The 21,255-nt window shown below is 37.3% G+C and overlaps 2 protein-coding genes across 2 annotated transcripts; one reads left to right on the top strand and one right to left on the bottom strand.

Moving 5' to 3' along the window:
• Positions 1-4,439: 4,439 nt before the first annotated feature.
• LOC142610009 (pentatricopeptide repeat-containing protein At5g15300-like) lies at positions 4,440-6,204 on the bottom strand. The gene has a single exon (XM_075781726.1). It carries the CDS (start codon positions 6,111-6,113, stop codon positions 4,533-4,535), a length of 1,581 nt encoding a protein of 526 aa, XP_075637841.1. The 5' UTR covers positions 6,114-6,204; the 3' UTR covers positions 4,440-4,532.
• Positions 6,205-18,481: 12,277 nt separating this feature from the next.
• LOC142608865 (uncharacterized) lies at positions 18,482-19,009 on the top strand. Its single transcript, XM_075780524.1, has one exon. It carries the CDS (start codon positions 18,482-18,484, stop codon positions 19,007-19,009), a length of 528 nt encoding a protein of 175 aa, XP_075636639.1.
• The last annotated feature ends 2,246 nt before the right edge of the window (positions 19,010-21,255 follow it).

The raw sequence follows: 21,255 nt of genomic DNA, 5'->3' as shown, positions 1-21,255 counted from the left end.
TATTTTGATATGATTTATAAGTTGATAAATCTAATATTTCACGTGCATCGTACGTGAAATTTTTTATATAAATCACTTAGATTTTTAGATTTAATTTTTTTTTTCTTCTATAATTTTAAGTTGATAAAAATCTTAATTTGATTACAATCCAAATTCTTCATCTAATCCATTTAATCCTTATTTTTTAGTGTAGAGTGTTATAATCCAAATTCTTCATCAATTCCATCTAATCCTTTTTTTTATATGTATAGTGTGTGTGTGTGCGCAGGCGCGTGTGTGTGTGCGCGCATATATATATATCAAATAATTCATAATTAATACTCATCATACGGTTCTTTTGCGCTATTTTTCTCTTCTTCTACCTACAACATCTATTATTCTCTTCTTCTACCTACAACCTTACAAGTACTTCTTTTTTTTTTTTTTTTACTCTACTTTTTTTTCCATCAAATTGAATATATTTTGTGTATTTTTTGAAGTTGATTTCCTTAAATTTTTAATCCAATTTAGAGAATTGTTATGGATTATCAATTGATTTTTTTTTTATAATGTTAGTTTGATTGTTTAGAAATTATATAAGATATATAATTTCTAACCTGAATTATAGAGTCTTAGATATAAATCATATCTTTATTAGATTTTTCATAAAAATGTAATAAAGATATAATTTATATCAAAAAAATATTAATCATATTTCACATGCATATGACCTCAAATATTAATATGATTTATTTATTAATTTGTAAAAATTAATATATATATATATATATAAATAAAAATTACAATGGATAATGAACTATTTTTTATTAACATTAATTTTTATATTAATAAGTATATATTATGATTTATTTATTGCATATTAATTATATTAATAAGTATATTAATATATAATTATCGTATGTGATTTTTAGTAAATTAATATGATTTATATTTTTATATAATTTATAAGTTGATAAATCTAATATTTCACGTGCATCGTACGTGAAATTTTTTATATAAATCACTTAGATTTTTAGATTACAAAATATATATAATTTTTCCACTTCTATAATTTGTAAGTTAATAAAAATCTTAATTTGATTACAATTCAAATTCTTCATTTAATCCATCTAATCCTTATTTTTAGTGTAGTGTGTTATAATCCAAATTCTTCATCAAATCCATCTAATCCTTCTTCTTTTTTTTTTTTTTTTTTTATACGTTTAGTGTATTATAAAAAAAGTAGCAACTTTCTTATTTTTTAATTACTACACTGCACGTAAAAAGAAAACATTTATATACAATAAAAATAAAAAAATGACTTTCATTGGGAGGATATACACACGAGGAGGAATTGCTAATAAATTTGTTATCTACTTTTTTTCAAATATATTTTGTTTTAATTTATTTTTTTGGATAAATATCAAATTTTTGGATTAAAAAAAAAAAGCTAATAACGAAATGATTTTCATAGTATAATAGGGAAAAAAATTGTAATTAACGTTAACAACTTGATTTTTATGATATTTGATTTTAAATAAATTCCTTCCTTTTTTGCTTATATCAACTTCATCACAACTTTCATTGGGAGGATATAAAATGGGGAGGAATTGATAATAAATTTTTTATCTACTTTTTTCCAAATATATATATTTTTAATTTAATTTTTTTAGATAAATATCAAAATTTTGGATTAAAAAAAAGCTAATAACCTTAATTAACAACATGATTTTTTTGGTATAACAGATAATAAAAATTTGTAATTAACGTTAACAACTTGATTTTTAAGTTATTGGATTTTAATTTTGATTTTTTTCTTTTTTAGCTTATATCAACTTTTTCACAACTTAAAATTATTGTTTTAAATAGAAACATCTTCTTATCAACTTTTTTTTTTGGTGTTGAAGTTTACCGTGGTTGAAATTTTGTTTGTTGGATAAATATATGAATGATTATGGATAATAGTTTTATTATACCATGACTCTCATCTTTAGATTTTTAGGCTACCATAAATAATGAGGCTAGATTCTTGATTGCTTTTTTTTTAATATTTTGAACGTCCAAGTATCTATCATTTTTAGGGTTATTTGATATTTGTTTGTTTTTTTTATTATTCATGTTTTTTTATTTTTTTTTCAGGACGTTTCCTTGAGATTTCAAAGCACTCGATCAAACAATACTCTTGGTAATACTCTTGGTGTTGACTTTTTCTCAAAAAAGAATTTCTCAAAGTTTATATTTACACATTTTGTTTTGATAGGGTGAAATTCAATGCCTCCTACCTCACTTTCAAAGACAAAAATTCAATTATTACGTAAGTTTATCTACTTTATTTTTTTAATGTTTAGCAATTTGGATTGTTCATAATTCTTAATTGTTACATTGAAATTACCACTTAAATATGCTTTCAATTATTTTTAAAAAATTTATTGAATTCAAGGTTTTTCATTTAAATATGTACTTGAGCTTTAATTATGCAACTCCCTTTATATTTTTTTTAGGCATCTCCTTTTACATTAGTTGCATAGTTGTCTACCATATTCCATTCAATTAATTTTGGACTTATATATGATTTTATTTATTTATAAAAACTTTATTTGAGGTGAATTTATTTATAAAAACTTAATCTTACATAATATGCACTCATTCTATACTTAAAGTAAAATGTTACTTTGTTTAAAAAAATAGAGTAAAAGATTAATTTATTTTTATTATCAATTTTTTTTACTTAAAATTTTTTTTTTCATTAATTTATACATGATTCTTAATTAAGTCATGCATCACACTAGCATAATACTAATATCTAGTAATAAATGGAAAAATTGAAAGCGGTCGTGCTCTCAACATCGAGATATTTTGAGAGTTGAGATTAAAAAAAATAGTGGGATAAGATTCTCGCATAATGAATCATTCAACTCTCTTTATTTATTTAGACATAAGATATACTTGCCTCATAACATGCGCTTCGCCCATGTGATGAGACTTTTTGTTTTTTAATTTTGAGTTTAATGTAATTTTTAAATTTGAATTTATTTACCATTAGTGAGGTTACATAGAAAGAGATTTTCAAGAAACTAAAATTTAGGATTTGAAATGAAATAAACTGCTGGTTTAGTATGTGTTAGATTTTAGGGGAAAAAAAAAGTATTAAACGTGCGTGCGATATATTTAAATAGAGAGTGTACTAATTTTTTGAAAAAAAAGTTTCTCCAGCCTTTTTTTTAATTTTGTTGAATTACAATTTTAATCCTATTTTTTATTTCTTAAGAATAAGGTTTATCTAATTAGATTAGGAGTATTTTTGCCTTTTTTTAAAGTCTTAACTAACTTTCTGAATCCTCTTGATATATAGAGACAATTATATATCACTTGCATTTCCACCTAAAAATAGGAAGGAATTAGAGGTTCAATCAGAAAATATCTTTTCCCATATAAAACTTTGGTATAATTGTTATATCAAATTCTCCAATTAAGTTCAACCATATATAATTATATTCTCTTATCTCATACCCCTTCCCCTATATGTGTATGTGTGTGTGTTTCTCAAATAAAAAAAGTATATATATATATATATAATTGTATTAATCAATAAGCCAAGGTTGAATTTTTTTTTAATATAAATTGTTTAAAAAATATATATATATATATCACTAATAAGAAACTATAATTTAAGTTTTCCCTTATTATAAAATAAAAAAATAATAATAAAAAACTTGGTACGTGTGTTTGGAGCTTAAATTCAATTTATTTTTGGACTCTTTTATATGTAGATCTTAAAATCTCGCTTTTTATACAAATATAATTCTATTCTTACCTACTTATCCCAAACCCTACCAACTCTAAAAATGTTTTTTTTAAGAAATAATTTTTAATTCCGGACGACAAGTCCGAACAAGTCTTTAACCACTAAAGATTTTGTTAAAAACATTATATTTGAATAAGGATGGCCCTTTAGTAATTTGAATATGGTAAAGTTGACTCCAACTAATACGTCAGTCTTTTTATTTTATTTGTTTTTACTCGTTTGGTTCCCTTGAGAAGATGCTACTAAAGAACAGGTCCAACTGAGAAGCTAAACGAAAGAGGCAATACAATTCATCCAGTTTCTCTTTAAAATTTTAAAAAAGGAGTGCGTGCACTAGGGGCCTTGACTCTTGTGCAAATAGCTTGACTTGGAATAAACAAATTCAACAATTGACAGGGATTAATCAATCGTATAGAGTATAAATGTTGTGTTTATCATTAGAGGTTAACAAGAATCCTAGCTTTAAAAAATAAAATAATAAATAAATAAACATTTTTTTTGAAAAAGCTTTAAAATAGAAAAAGGAATCAAGGACTAATCTAAAAGCTTGGAGCACAGAAGCCACAAATCAATGGTTAAATTGCAAGACAAATTTTTAGCACGGCTAACACCAACATGGGCCGTGGTGATTGAAACAACATCAGTTTCATTTAAATTTTTAACTAACACCACTTTTATTATGCAAAAATCACAACAGCCATGTCAACAATAGTTAAAAATACGGTTCATTATACTTACTGTTCTATAATTATCTCATCTCTATATTGCTGGAACCAAGTTTCTTGGGAACTCCAGTAAGAAGCATTTCATTCCTTACTCGCTCCACATCATCCCATCTCTCAGCTTCAGCATAAATGTTTGACAACAAAACATAATCTCCATCGCTAAGAACTTCCAACTTGGCAAGCTGGCAGAATGATTCCTCAGCCAATTCTGCATTCCCATGAACCCTACAAGCACCCAACAAAGTTCTCCACAACACAGCAGTTGGAGGCAAAGGCATAGTTTTGATCACCTGGAAAGCATCATATAACAATCCCCATCTGCTAAGAAGATCAACCATGCATCCATAATGCTTTATATCAGGCATGACCTTATATTCCTTGATCATGCGATTAAAATACTCTTGTCCTTTTTCCACCAAACCCTTATGGCTACAAGCAATCAGAACACCAATGAATGTTATCCGGTTAGGGATGACCTCATCAAGCTTTAATTCCATGGCTGCAAACAATTCCAAAGCTTCCTCACAGTAACCATGGACGGCCAAGCCCATAATCATTGCATTCCAACAGCTGACTGGTTTCATTTTAAGCTCATTAAATACCTCCCAAGCCAAACTCAAATTCCCACATTTAGCATACATATCTACAAGGGCATTACCCAAATACCCTTCAACCTTGTACTTCTTATCTTTCAAGGACTCATGAATCTTCCTACCTATCTCCAATGCACCCGTTTCAGCACAAGCACCCAAAACAGATATAAACGTTACTTCCGTTGCATCCACCTTAGCAATTTGCATTTCACCAAAAAGTGCCAACACTCCAGCATAATCCTTAACCTGCACATAGCCAGCAATCATTGTATTCCAAGAGACCGCATCCCTTTTTAACATCTCTTGAAATACCCTTCTAGCTGCTTCAATATCACACAATTTAACATGCCGTGCTATTAAGGTATTCCATGAAACCACATTCTTCTGAGGCATCAACTCAAGAAGGTAATCAGCCGATTCAAAGTCATTAGTCTGATCATAGGCCATTATCATGATATTCCACGACGAAACACTTCTCTCAGTCATTTCATCAAACACATGGCGAGCAAGAAGGGGAAACCCACATTGGGCATACATAAACACCAACGAATTCTGAATATAAACATCACAATCAAACCCCAACTTCACAACTCGGCCATGAACTTCAGCTCCCTTACGAACAACACCAAACGCATCACAATCCACACACTTCAAAACTCTACCACACGCCTTGAGCACAAAATTGTAACTAAAATGATCAGACCCAACATTCATGTGTATCATATGATTGTAAATATAAATACCTTTAATGGGAAAAATGCTATTAACGTAAGCTCTAATCATAGTGTTACAAATGAAAGAATTGTCCTTGGTACTTTCGTCGAACAGGTCTTGTGCATGGGCGAGGCTTCCTAATGGGGACAAAGCGGAGAATGCTATGAGCTTCGAGAGTATATAAGGGTGGGTGTAGAGGCCAGCCTTGGTGACAATAGCTTGGGCTCGTTCCAGTTCTTTCATGGAAGAGATTTTTTGAAGCTTTGGGATTATGCATGAGAATGCGGTTCTCAGCATCTTCCATTTCCTTCTAGTGTTTCAGCTGCTGCTTATGTAATTTTGGTTCTAAATTTCTAATAAGGTTTTAGTTTTAGAAGCAAAATTTTCTGAAGTAGTTTCTAACCGCGACATTTTAGATTCTTAAAGCGAAAATTGGCGCTCAAGAAAATCAAACCGGGTACTATCACAACATTTTCATAATAAATTATAAATGTTAAATTGTTATTGATTTTAATTTGAATTTACAACTTAAATTATTTTTTTACTCATTCATAACAATCAATAATAACTTGCCACTTAAAATTTGTTATGAAAATGTTGTAAATATAACACCCTTAACAAATACCCAAAAAAGAGTTACCAAACATAGGTTTTGTTTTTTGTTTTTTATTTTTAATGATACCAAACATAAGTGTTACTTCAAGAAACTACTGCATACAAAAGTAACCAAACCATGATTTTAGTAGGGTCGAGTTCTCTCGTGTACATAGAAATGATGATAGACCTATCCAGTTATTAGTAAAACATGCTTTATGTATTGATGATTTTCTCTACTTAGATTGAAGAAGAACTTTGATTCTTAGAACAAGTTCTTCTCCAAGATATAATTTCTATAATTTGTGGTTTAAAAATATTAAAATTGTTGTAATTTTATGACAAAAAATATATAAATTAATATAATAATAAATGTGATTAGTGTCATTTCAATAATTAATATATAAAAACAATTAAAAATAAAAGTAAAAACCAATATAAATCAAAATTGCTTCCTTAATTAAAAGGGAAATTACACTTTACCACCCTAAACTATGCACCAGATTACACTTTGCACTCTAAATTATCCAAATGCACATTTTGCACCCTAAACTATTACACTTATTACACTTTGCACCCCGGTGTTACTTTTGCTGTTATGTTTAACGAAATCTTACTGTTTTAATTAATTTTGAAGAAGGGCATTTCAGTCTTTTAAGTTTGTTCCACCTAAGTAAGAAGCATGTGCTTGTCACATGCAGCAAGATTCCGTTAAACATAACAGCAAAAGTAACATCGGGGTGCAAAGTGCGATAAGTGTAATAGTTTAGGGTGCAAAGTGTGCATTTGGATAGTTTAGGGTGCAAAGTGTAATCTGGTGCTTAGTTTAGGGTGGTAAAGTGTAATTTCCCCTTAATTAAAATCACCACAATCTACCTATCAATCTAATCACGAACCACAAATTTCATTTCTCCCCACCTCTAATTGGTTGGGTTGATGGGCTACTTGGCTACTCCCCACCTGAACATTTTAGTATGTTACCCACCTAGTCCCACCAGTAAAAAAGCTTTTATCGTATTTGCTTTCCGATCAAGTGGTATAACATCTCTATCCAATCTGCATTTGTTTTTTTTTATTTAATCTAACATACTCTCACTTAATCTATCCTCAATATGTATTTTGATGTTACGAGTATGTATTAAATTTATAATAATATTAATCATGTGCTTTTTTTTAAGCGAGTTAAATATATTGGATTTGTGTCAACTAAAACCTGCTTAATATATAAGGAACACCACTCACGGACAATCACTAAGGAGGGAGATGATGCAGGAAAGTCAAACACCATTGGCAACAAACGACAATGTACACGTTAGCACCAAAAAACACAGAACGGATTTGGCATTAACTCCACACTATGATACGCCACTAAATGCTCCTACAGTTATGGATGAGCCAGTATTTACTCCAAAAACAAATACCACACCGATGAATCTAGACACAATAAGGGAGAAGGGAGAGCAGCAACGGACAAGACTTGAAGGGCAAACCGAAAATCCAGGGGAGCAATTATTCAGCATGCCAATTGATTTCATTGAAGGTAATTTTAATTTTCTTGAGCGGGAAATGGTTAGGATTCCTAGTCCGAATCAGATTTCGAATTCTCAAAGAGACGAGGCAAACTTGAGATCCGATTTAATCTCTAAGTCAGATTCTGATTTGAATTTGAAAGGGAGAGATAAGGGTGAATCTACTAGCAAGCTGGAAATTAGAGGAAAAACCGAAAGTCATAGGGGAGTCGATCCTCTTCAAACTCAAAATCTAGCCAACTTAGGCCTTTTGGAATGAATCCAACTGAAGAGAATTTCAAAAAGCCTGGAGAGATTCACTCTAAAGTTGGGGAAGATATTGAGATGAGCACAACGTCATTTGAATGTACTAAGAACTTAGACTTGACAAAACACTCTTTACGCAATTGGAAGCGTATTATTCGGGGTGATATGGTTTTGAATTCAAATCAGTCTCCTAGTCTGAAGGTGTTGAGCTCCAAGCAGCATGTCGAAAATCATGATCTCAATCACTCTGCAGAACTGCATCCACATCAGAAAAAACAAGTCATTGATCCATTTGATACCCATTCTTTCTTTCCTCTAACTGGGGTTGGTACTCAATCTCCCCCTTCTCTTCCATAAAAATTCTCAGCTTTTCAAATCCAGTTATAAAAAATAAAAAAATAAAAAGAAGAAGAAGATGAAGAAGAAAAAAGAGTAACTTCAGTGGGTTTTGGTCTCCTTATACGAAACAACATAGGTGAAGTGTTTGCTGCATCATGTGTTCATGTGGAGAAGACTTTGAGCTCTATTTGTACAATGACTTCTTTAGTGAGAACAGCTGTTCAATTCGGTCTCAGCATCAGCTTCTTAAAAGTTTGAAGAAGAGTGTAACCTTGCTGAACTTGTTTGCTCACTAGAGGTTGCTTGGATCCTTGAAGACATTAATTGGATTAGAGATAGTTTTTGATTTTATTTTACTTTATTTTTAATTTTTCTTTTATGATGTAATCATGCGGTTCTAGCTTTGGTTAGTGTTGCAAAAGAGAAAGAGAAGGTTATTCTTTGATTAAGAATGCCCCTATTTTCTCTTCCCCATTGTACAAAGTGATTCTATATAAATAAAGTCTACTATCGTTTTTGCTCAAAAAAAAAAAAAAACTTGCTTAATATTAAATAGGTTGAAATTGGTCATGTCATATCTACCTGCTTCATTAACATGTTGTGTTAGAGTTAATGAGTCATGAAACAATTATTAAATAGATTGGATTTGGGTTGAGCCATTTAGCCAAATATCCCTACCTCTACACGGCACGGCATGCTAACCCAAATTGACACCTCTTACATTTTAGAATTTTGAAGAATTTTTTTTATTGAAAAATTATTATTATTATTATTATTATTATTATTATTATTATTATTATTATTATTATTATTATTATTATTATTATGGTTTTCCACTCTAACTTTCTTGTTTGAATGGTTGTACTTTCTTGTTTCAGGTATAGTATTTATCCATTACTCAATCATGGTAAGCTTTTTATAAATAAATAAAATAAAAATAAAATTTGTATTGAGATAGAAAATTTAGACCGAGGTGATAAGTGATAAAATACCCCTCGCAATAATTATAGTCAAAGTGAACATGATTTGGTGGTTAATTTTTGTTGAGGTATAAATTTTCGGGCCCTAACTTCTTTAGCCCACGCACAGAAAAATACCCACATAAGCCCAATAATTATTTCGAAGCCCACGTAAATATTTCCCACATATTACTTAAATATTCTCCATGTTATTGGGCTCCCACAAATATTTCCAACATATATAAGCCCCACAAATTACCTTGGGCCATCTCACAAATATTACCCACTACATTCCACATATTATCCAACGTGGGTTTTCGCAAAAATACCCATCTATCAACGTTGGGCCACAAAATTATACTCCCTCCACAAAATGGCCAAAATCATTCAACTCGTTGACAAGACTCAAAAAGCCCAACAAAACCCTTTTCTAAGCCCTTTGCTACACGGCACCTCTAAACCCGTTGCCACACGGCACCTTTAAGCCCGTTGCTACACGGCACCTTACAAAGCCCATTGCTACACGGCACCTTTAAGCCCGTTACTACACGACACCACAAAGCCCGTTGCTACACAGCACCTCTAAGCCCGTTGCTACACGGCAGCTTACAAAATCCGTTGCTACACGGCACCTTTAAGCCCATTGCTACACGGCACCTTACAAAGCCCGTTGCTACATGGCACCTTTAAGCCCGTTGCTACACAGCACCTCTAAGCCCGTTGCTACACAGCACCTTGCAAAACCCGTTATTACACGGCATCTTTAAGCCCATTGCTACACGGCACCTCAAAGCCCATTGCTATACGGCGATATTTTCTACAAAATGGCAAACTATTTTACGAAGCCCAAATGGCAAACTGTTTTACGAAGCCCAAATACCAATTTGGCAAACTATTTTACGAAGCCCGAATACTAATTTGGCAAACTATTTTACAAAGCCCAAATACTAATTTAGCAAACTATTTTACGAAGCCAAAATATTAATTTGGCAAACTATTTCCAAAGCCCAAATACTAATTTGGCAACTATTTTCCAAAGCCCAAATATTAATTGGGCACTATTTTGCAAAGCCCAAATATTAATTTGGCAAACTATTTCCAAAACCCAATATTATTTTGGCAACTATTTCCTAAAGCCTAATATTATTTTGGCAACTATTTCCTAAAGCCCAATAATGTTTTGGCACTATTTCATAAAGCCCAATATTGTTTTGGGCACTATTTCTTAAAGCCAAAATATTATTTTGGTAACTATTTCCTAAAGCCCAACGTCATCTTGGCCACTATTTCCTAAAACCCAATATTATTTTGGCAACTATTTCCTAAAGCCCAATGTCATCTTGGCAACTATTTCTAAAAACCCAATATTATTTTTGGCACTATTTCCAAAAGCCCAAATGCTATTTTTGGCACGTATTTACAAAGCCTAAATATTATCTCAACAATTATTTCACATATACAAAATCTCTTACTCATGGGAATTATAAATATTTATCCTCCAAGAAAATACCTCCCTTGCAAAGTTTATAAAAGCCCATGAGTGTCATGGCAAAATTCTTCATTTTAAGGGAACAATTAGGCCCAAAGCAGCCCAAACGTGAGGCCCAACTGGACCAGCTCAGCCCAAAACCTACGCACCATTAGCAGAAGCTCACGTGAGCTAATTAGCCAAAAATCCAGCACAAGTCAGCAGCTGGAGCCCACTGCTGTCAGGCATCAGCTTGTCCTATCAAGTCAGAACAAGACACATGTCCATCAAGGGTCAAACCTTTCTGAAATATCATCAGTCATTGGGTGACATAAAGCTGAAATGGACTTAACAAAAGGCTGAGAAGACCCAATAGGGGGCTGAAAGCACTTTAGCCAACCACCCCTCTTTCTTCTCCAACATATTAGGTCAAGCATCTAAGGTAGCCATTAATGCCCTGAAGCAAGCTCAAATCAGCTCGTTTTTCATGCTAAAAAATACGTATTTTCTAGTTTATAGACCAAGCACATGAACCTCTAATGGGGAAACTTAGGAAAATGTGGTTTGGAGGGCACCAAGGAGAGCCCAGCAGAGTTCCCAGCAAAGGCTCTAAGGTTGACACCTGGCTTGGGGTGATTTAACTTGCCTTTGGGAGCTCTGAATCTAGTAAGTAGCACAACCAATGTCATTAGCTTAATGCATGCGCTAACCCTAGCAAGTCAAGACCAATCAGCATTAATGCAAGATCAGAAACTCAGCTGATATTGCATCAAAAACAGCAAGAGTCTTCAAATGGTCAAGCTTACCATTCTTAGCTAACATTCCAAGAAACGAATCCCTAAGGATTTTCTGAAGATTGGGGGAGATTTAGCAAGAGTTATTTGCCAATTGCCCCCTAAATCTCAACTATAAATAGAACCCTCTGTTAATGCCTCAAGGGGGAACAAGGAGGATGCCAAGAAACACACTCATAGAGGAAAACCCTCATAAAAACCTTTCCATATCAGCTTCTCAAAATCCCAGCAAGATTCTAAGTCATAAGGCTCTGATTCTAAGTCATAAGGCTCTCATTCTTATGCATGGAAACGGAATTCTCTCACTCCTAGCTTAAAAACATCTCTTATACCTCAAGTTTAAAACATTCAGCTCCTCCCCAGCAGTGAGTTCCAACAGCCCACTATAAACTTTTGCATGTTGCCCACACGTGTCTCTCTCTACCCATTATATGTACTACGCTCAAGAGCATGCTTTGGCACCATAATAACCTTGCTGCACTAGTTGGGATCTCTCTCTCTCTCCCTTCATCTCACGCTAAGCTTTCCTCATTATTTGCTATTATGGAACCCATAATGTTTATCTATTCATTTACTATTCATGGTTATGATGTGACTGTTACCATAGAATTTTTTCCTCATATTATTGTATTAGAAGACTCTTCCCTATAGCTAATGGATGATGACTCTGACGTTTCCTCTTAACCTGTGAAATACTCAAAGTTTACTTTACTGTACTGCTGAGTTGTTTTTGCTGCTGAAATACTTTTACGGCTGGGCCACTCTTTTCTGCAAAAGCACTCTACAGCTGGGTCATTTTCTGCAGAAGCACTCTACCGCTGGGTTATTTTTCTGTAGAAATAATTTTACGGCTGGGTCACTCTTTTCAGCATAAGTACTTTACAGCTGGGTTATTTTCTGCAGAAACACTCTACCGCTGGGTCATTTCTCACAGTAGACTTTTTAACCCCACTGACGTGTTCACTGTAGGGATTGTTTAAGGGCCGTTCTTGCAAGTCTCAATCTAGGCCTAAGGCATGAAAACACGGTGAATTGTTTGGATCTTCGCCAATAGCCTTTGGGCTGTGTATCGAGCCAATCGTCGAGTTTTGGTTTAGGGCCCCGACCCAATATAAACCTCATTTGTTGGAAATGAAACTTTTTTGCCCCCGACATTTTGGCGACTCCACTGGGGATCCTACTGAAGCCAAAAGTTCACCATGCCTCCTAGGTTGCGGAGTAGCTGACAAGAAGGGACTCAAAACGACAGTCCCCCAGCTGCACAAAGCCATAGCAACCCAGCCACACAAGGAGAACAGGCTGGCCAACATAGGTTTAACCAAGAGGGTTCTAACCACCGATTCTCTTTCCTCATGGAGACTTTACAAGGAATGCAACAAGCTCAGCTCGAGTTTGCTGAATCTTTGAGGATCTTAAGAGAAACTCAAAGGCCAACACCCCAGCCATTACATGAACAGCCAGATCCTAGAACCCAGTAAGAGAGAGGGTCAGCCGCTAGGAATCCTCAGTCTGGTGAGCAAAATGCCTCTCTTCCTCAGTTTGTTACATTATCTGATCTCACTGCTTTGCTGGAAAGGGAAAGGATTAGCCAACCGAGGGAACCAAGGCACTTTATACGTAGGCCACCCTACCCAGCTGAGTTACTAAGCAAGCCGTATCCGAAGAAATATGAGACTCCTACCTTCTCTCTTTATGATGGGAGGAAAGGGAATGCTATTGAGCATGTCAACAAATTTCTCAATTCTATGGGTCCTTTTGTTGGAAATGGTGATCTTTGTCTAAGAGAGTTCTCAAAATCTCTTACCGATCGTGCCTACACATGGTCTTCCACCCTTCAGCCGGGTTCCATTGCTACATGGGACGACATGGTTGAAAATTTCTGCTCAAAATATTTCCATGGAGAAGAAAAGGTTACCATTCTCACACTTCACAACACCAAGCAAAGTCCTCCGAAGGACTCCTTGATTTCATCCGACAATTTAGGGATGCTGCTCTTGATTGCTATGGGCAGTTCAAAGAACAAGAGCTTGTTGAAATTTGCATTGACAACATGTCTCATGAGTACCGTGCCCATTTGGAAAATCTTGATATTATTCAGTTTGCCCAGCTGCTCCAGAAAGCTAGGAAGACAGCCGTATCAGTCAAGCCTTCCACTACCGAAAAGGCCAAGCCAGAAAAGAAAAGTGGTCCACATGCTCTCACAATCACCAGCGGTGAACCAATAGTCAGAGAAAAGCGAAAAAGAGAAAGGGAGGAAGAGTACCCTCTTATACCATGCACCGATGAAGAAATGAATGTCGTCATTGACAAATGGATGGCTGATGGAGTACTTAGGCCATTCAAGCCTATCCGAGAGCCTACTCAGGAAGATATGAGGAAGCCTTTCTATTGTCGGTATCACCGATTTGTGGGCCATGGAACTAGAGATTGTAGAGCGGTCCGAAGAACGTTTCATGAGAAGATTTCTGATGGTACTTTGAATCTCACACGTGAGCAAGGGATCCAGCGGAACCCATTGCCTCAGCATCCTAGAGGAAAGGCCATGGCAACTGTACTTTTTTATGATAGGGCTGATGACAATGAAGCTGCCGGTGGTACAGGTTTGCCCCCAGCAGCTAACTCTACTCTTCAAAGAAGCCTTGCCTTTCAGACTTTGTTCAATCAGTTAGGGCTTAAAGAGGAGTCAAGGAGAACAGCAACAAAAGCCCTTGTATCCATTGCAGCCAGCTTTGGAACACACTGCCTCACAGCTGAAGCTCATGCCAGTCGAGCCTTCCTAGAGACTACTAATGCCATTACCTTCACCGAAGAGGACATGGAGGTACAACACCCTGATCATAGTAAACCATTATATGTTGCTGCTCAAATTAATGATGTTCACATAAGAAGGGCACTAGTGGACACCGGTGCATCACTTAATCTTATACCAACTAGCACACCTCGAGCAGCTGGGATCCCACTCAGCAGAATCGTTGGGGCACCTATAGAGGTTTTTAGCTTCGCTGGAATTCATGAATGCACTCTTGGCAGTATTCAATTAGTCCTTAAAGTGGGGCCCGTTATTGCCCTCACCAGATTCCATGTTATCGATTCAACCGTTTCTTATCATGCTTTAGTAGGGAGGCCATGGCTCCATAAACACAAGCTTATGCCCTTCACGTATCACCAATGTGTCAAAGGGAGATTCAATGGTAAGCCTCTACGCATCCCTGCTAATCTTACACCATTTGATCTATTCGAGGCACGTTATTTTGAGGCCACTTTCTATGATGAGCTCGCCCCAAGTGGGGAAGATTCTACCTCAAGGGCCGTTGGAACTCTATTACCCCACTGGCAAGATATTGAGAATAATCCAGAGATAGACATGAGGTCTTTCCTTGATCAAAGAAGAAAGAAAAGAGAACGTGGGGAAACCCCCAGCGGTCTCTCACAGCCACAATGTGTACAAAGCCAGCTGCCGGATGGTCGTTTGGGGTATCGCTTATGACGGTACATAGGGCCTAGCAGTCTCAAACAGAAGGGTCCCGGACTGAATGAAGCAAGTACTACACCAACTTGCTGTTATACTCAAGAAACAAAAACCCCAGCGGTAGAAGAAAATCTGCCCAGCAGTCTAGCAGAATTGTCTAAAGAGCCCCCAGCGGTAACTAATTTTTCACCTGATGTGGAGTTGGAGTCCATTAATCTCAGTGATGATCCTAACATCTAGAGGCCAACATCGGTCAATGCAACATTGCCACCACTGGAAAAGGCTCAACTATGTGCTTGGGAATACCATGAGATTCCCGGTTTGGATCCTAACCTAGTAGCACATGCTCTCAATGTGGAACCAGGGGCAAAACCAGTAGTGCAGCCCATGCGGACATTCCATCCTGAGGTTGAAGCTCAAATTATTCAAGAAGCTCAAAAGCTCCTCACAGCTGGGTTCATCAAGCCTATCATGCACCCGAAGTGGCTTTCAAATATTGTACCAGTCAAGAAAAAGAATGGACAAATACGATGTTGCGTTGACTTCAGAAATCTTAATAAAGCATGCCCTAAAGATGAGTTTCCGCTTCCGAATATGGATATGCTCATTGATTCAGCTGCTGGGCATGCTATGTTCTCATTCATGGATGGTTTCAGCGGGTATAATCAGATCAGAATGTCATTCAAAGATGCGGACAAAACAGCCTTCTGAACTCCTATGGGCAACTTTTACTATACCGTCATGCCTTTCAGTCTCAAAAATGCCGGAGCCACGTATCAAAGGGCTATGACCACAATCTTTCATGACATGATGCATAAAGAGATTGAGGGCTATGTGGATGACATCGTTGTGAAGTCCAAAACGAAAAAAAGATCATCTTGCTATCTTGTGAAAGGTCTTTGAAAGATGTCGACTCTACAAGCTTCGCATGAATCCACTCAAATGTTCCTTTGGAGTTACGGCTGGGAAATTTCTGGGATTTCTTGTCCACCAAAGAGGCATAGACATTGATCCTAGCAAAGTCAAGCCATTGTTACCATGAAGCCACCTACTACACTCACACAGCTTAAAAGTTTCGTTGGTAAGCTCTCATACATCCGACGGTTTATTCCCGATCTTGCTGCCCTCACGGCTGTCTTTGCACCATTGCTAAAAAAAGGAAGACCCTTCCGCTGGGATTCCAAATGCTAGCAGGCATTTCTCCAGCTACAGCAACTTATGACTAGGCTACCAACCGTATGCGCACCCATACCAAGAAAACCACTTAAGTTATATTTGGCTACCAATGATGAGGCAATAGGAGCACTTATAGCCCAAGATGATCAAGAAGGGATTGAGCGACCAGTTTAATATGTTAGCAGAAAATTAAAAGATGCGGAAACTCGCTACCCAAGGGCTAAAAGGGCTTGTCTTGCTCTGATATATGCTGCCCAGCGGCTGCGTCATTATCTGCTAGCTCATACGGTACAACTCTTAACAAAATCTCATCCAATCCATTCACTCTTAAGGTGACCGGTTCTTTCTGGAAGGCTAGCACAATGGCTGTTACAATTATCTGAGTTTGAGATCATAGCAATCACCCTAACGGCTGTAAGGGGTCAAGCCATCGCTGATTTACTATCAAACTTTCCTAGTGAGGACAGCTGGGACATTACTGATGATGTACCTGGAGAGCTGCCAGCAGTTGCACTGATGGAAGCAGCTGGGGCTGCTTGGACCTTACGATTTGATGGATCCTCTACCACTTCTGAAGGAGGGGCTGGGATAGTCCTATCCAAAAATACTGGAGAAACAGTGGCTATGTTGTTCAAACTTGATTTCCCGTGCACCAATAATATGGCTGAATATGAGGCATATCTTACGGGCCTAGCAGTAGCTCATGAAATGGGTATTAAGCATCTTCAAGTGATTGGAGACTCAAATCTGGTTGTTTGCCAAGCTAGAGGAGATTTTGCACTCAAGGAACCATCTTTAGCTCCATATAGAGCTATGTCTCAAAGGTTGGAGGACTCTTTCGATGAATTCAATATTGAACACTCCTTAAGGTCCGATAATCGCTTCGCCGATGCCCTAGCCACATTGGGATCAAAAGTCAGATTCGAAGGTGCAACTACAGATGTAACTATTGTGAAAAAGCCTTTCTCGGTCATACAAATGATGAAGGAAGAATTCTTTGAGCAACTGCTAGGTCAGACAGACTGGCGGTCTCCCATTAAAGAAGCACTATTATCACCGGATGAGAAAGATCATTTAAAGATACTCAAAGATTATACTCTAATGGCTGGAGAATTGTACAAGAAGCTGCCTGGAGGAGTTCTAACTAGATGCTTGAGCCCTGGTGAGTCCACCAAGCGATTAAAAGAAGTCCATGAAAAATCCTGTGGTGCCAGCAGTTCTGTCAGTCTCTACAGACGCCTCCAACAGCTGGGTTATTACTGGCCAGAAATGAGCAACCAAGCTGCTACTATTCAAGAGCAATGCACCAGCTGCCAAAACACTTTTGATCAGATGGATTCATGTGCAGTCTTCACCACTAGTGATTGGCGCATACCCTTCCTTGAGTATCTCATAGAAGGCATCTTGCCCGATAATCAGAAGAAGGTCTACCGCTTGAAAAAGTTGGCTGCCCGCTATTTTATGGAAGGAGACACTCTTTTCCGGAAAGGGTTCAATGGGGAGCCTTTGAGATGCCTAGGGACCCCCGAAGCACAATCGGTTATGCAAGAGGTACATGCTGGAGAGTGTGGTAACCATCAAGGCAAGAGGCGGCTTCTCCAGCAGCTGCTCAACCTAGGGTATTTTTGGCCCACCATGAAACAAGATGTAGCTGAATACGTGAAGACTTGCCATACTTGCCAAATCCATGGGAGTCTCATTCATACTCATCCCACCAACCTCTAAAATATGATGACTCCTTGGCCATTCCATACTTGGGGGCTTGATCTAATTGGCCCCATCAATCCACATTCCAAGGGTCATATTTGGATACTAGTGGCCACTGAATACTTCACAAAGTGGGTTGAAGTAGTTTCCCTAAAGAAGGCTACAGGCCCAGCCGTTGCAAATTTTATCAGAGAGCATATAATTTGTAGATTTGGCATCCCTCACAAGATTGTTACTGATAATGGTACTCCTTTTGTTAACAAAGATCTCTGAAAACTACTCAACCATCGCTGCATCAAGCATCGCAAGTCTACTCCTTACTATCCACAAGGCAACGACCAAGCGGAAGCCACCAACCGAGTACTATTGAGAATTCTCAGCAAGATGGTGCATAAGTATGAGGGTGGCTGGACTGAGCACGTGCTCGAAACCCTATGGGCATACCGAAGCTCAAGCAAAACAGCCACCGGTCTATCGCCATTCTCTCTTGTGTATGGTACCGAGGCTATATCTCCAGTGGAGCTATTGGTCCCTACCCCAAGGGTTGTTCATGGACAAGAAATAGATATAGATGCTACCATTTGTGCAGAAATGAGAACTACAGACCTTGAAACCTTGGAAGAAACACGAAATCTTGCCTATAACTGCACCCAGCGATATCAGCAACAGATGGCCAACGCTTACAACAAGGCCATGAAAGTCAGGATTTTTGCCAAGGGACAAATGGTCCTAAAAGCAGCCGATCATGTGAGGAGCAATCTCTCAGCACCCTCCAACTTTGCTCCAAGTCAGGAGGGGCCTTATCTTATAAGGGAAGCCAATGACAGCGGTTACTATCGTCTAGCTACAGTGGAAGGTGAAAGTCTCGCGGAACCTATCAATGGCAAATGGCTTAAGTTGTACTATGCTTAACTTCGCTTTCAAGTATGTACCAAGCAACTCTCTTTTGTATGATCTCGAACTCCTACTATGCCAATAACAATTAAGCATTGCCTTTTGCCTCAAACATGAATTTATTATATTTGCAAGTACTCTAATATTACTTTCTATACATAAGCATGCACGTTCAAAACTATGAATAAAGTTACAGCCCTAACAGCTGGGCATCCTGAATCAAAATAGTCATGAACACAACGAGCATTTTCAAAATTATGCATATAATTCCCATGACTATATTTCTGCCTGAGCGTACTATTCTTTGATAAATAAATCATTTTTCACGAAATAAATTCATATACATGTGCAAAAACAAAGACACAGCTTGCACAGTTGAGAAGATATTGAGTTTCTACATAAGGTTCATATGGCTGGTGCACGTTTGCACAAAACACAACCTGCATAGTTGAATAAACCCAAAATACGTAACATGTTTCATCACATCATATTTCAAAACAACTGTCTAAAACGCCAAGCTACTAAAAAAAAAAAAAAATAAAAAAGCTAGTCAAATAAGCCATCGCCAAAGGTTTCTGCTGAGGACGAAGCACCTCCAGCTGACGAAGACCGCACCATGTCATCTCTCTTGCTCAGTAAAAGTGAAAGCTCAGCTCTCTTCGTTGCAATTTCTTTCTCAAGATCAGCTATCTTCACTATAAGCTCATCGTCTCGAGCAATACAAGCCTCAACAGCAACCTGAATCTTATCAAGGATGAATTGGACACCAAACTTCATGAATAACAAGTCCTTGAGAGCATTCTTCCACTCAAGTGCTTTCTTCAAGTTTGAACTCTCAAGCTTGGTGCATTGCATGTCTAACAGCACGGAAATAAGCAATTGGAGTCCAGATTTCCTCAACGGACCACCTAACTTGCACCCGGTTATGAAGTGTGGATGTCTCTTTACAATTGCTACCAGCAGTGGCTGACCTTCTGCAGGAATTTCTGACCGTTGGAACACAACAGTAGTCCCTGAATGGGGATGGAAGTCAGCTGCCACCTTCTCATTTTCTTCATCTTCTGCAAATTTCTCTAGGAATTCTTCAAGGCTCATTCCCTTGGCGGTAGCACCAGAAGATTCTATCCCTAACTCTGCGAAAAAGAGGCATGGTTATGTCCCCAGCAGTAACAGAAAAGCATTCATACAGCCAAGTGTTATTGAACAAAAAGCTTTCTTCACTATACACATAAATCAAGTACATCATACCTGGTGGTTCTTTAATATGAGGTGTGTCATGAACAGACGAGGAAGTAATACGCCCTTGGCTGGGCACACCAGCAGCAGGTTCTCCAGCGGTAGCAGTGACCTCAAGAACCTTGCTAGCAGAAGCCTCCATAGCAGTAGCATTAGTAACAGGACTATCGTTGGCCATCTCAGCATCCCCATTGGTCGGACCTAGAGAACAAAGGACGTCAGCAGAGGAAAGGCGAGAAGAAACTGAAGCGAGGAATAGTAGTTTACCAAAGTCAATAGCATCAAGCTTATATCCTTCCGATTGCATCTCTTCGCACTCGCCTGACTGTTACAACCATAAAAACATATGGTTAGCACTAATAATGAAGACAAAGAAGGAAAGAAAAAAGATAGAAAGGATGTAAGAAGATAAGGGTACTGTGAAGATACCTCTTTCGAAGTCTCAAGAACCAGCACTCTGCCAGCACCAGTTTTCCTCCTATAATGCTTCAACGGTGAGGATGAACTAGCAGAGGCGGCAACTGGGACACTGGACTTAATGGCTGGGGCTGCACGAGAGCCAGATTGGACAATAGCTAGGGACTTGGAATTGCCAGCCTTAAGCTTCTCAGCACTTACTCTCTTTCGTCTTGCTTTTTTGGGCCTATCTTCGAAGGAAGGTGATTTGCCACGGGACCTTTTAGGTGCGCCAGTGGCTGGGTCAGATTCAGGGGCTGTTGCTATGACATTATTCTTACTCCATTCCATGGGAACCTCACCCCCATGAACCACCCAGCCATTAAGGTCAGCCCGCCATTCAGCAAACCCCAAATTTTGTCTAGTAGCCCATGCTAAATCTGCTCTCGTGTTGGGAACAAACCGAGTGTTAGAAGAAAGTTCTCACGAAGGAGGATTTATCACTACTTCCTCAACCTCCTGGCTGTTCACATAATCCACAAAGGTACCCATTACTCTCCCCCAATACAACTTCATATTCGAGGTAGCATACCCCTCACGATGACGGCTTGGAACCAAAACCCTTTCTACCT

The sequence above is a fragment of the Castanea sativa genome, chromosome 9, assembly GCF_040712315.1.
Source record: "Castanea sativa cultivar Marrone di Chiusa Pesio chromosome 9, ASM4071231v1".
Lineage (NCBI taxonomy): Eukaryota > Viridiplantae > Streptophyta > Magnoliopsida > Fagales > Fagaceae > Castanea > Castanea sativa.
Note: the sequence above shows the minus strand (reverse complement) of the source record. Positions and strands in the feature narration are given on the sequence as shown.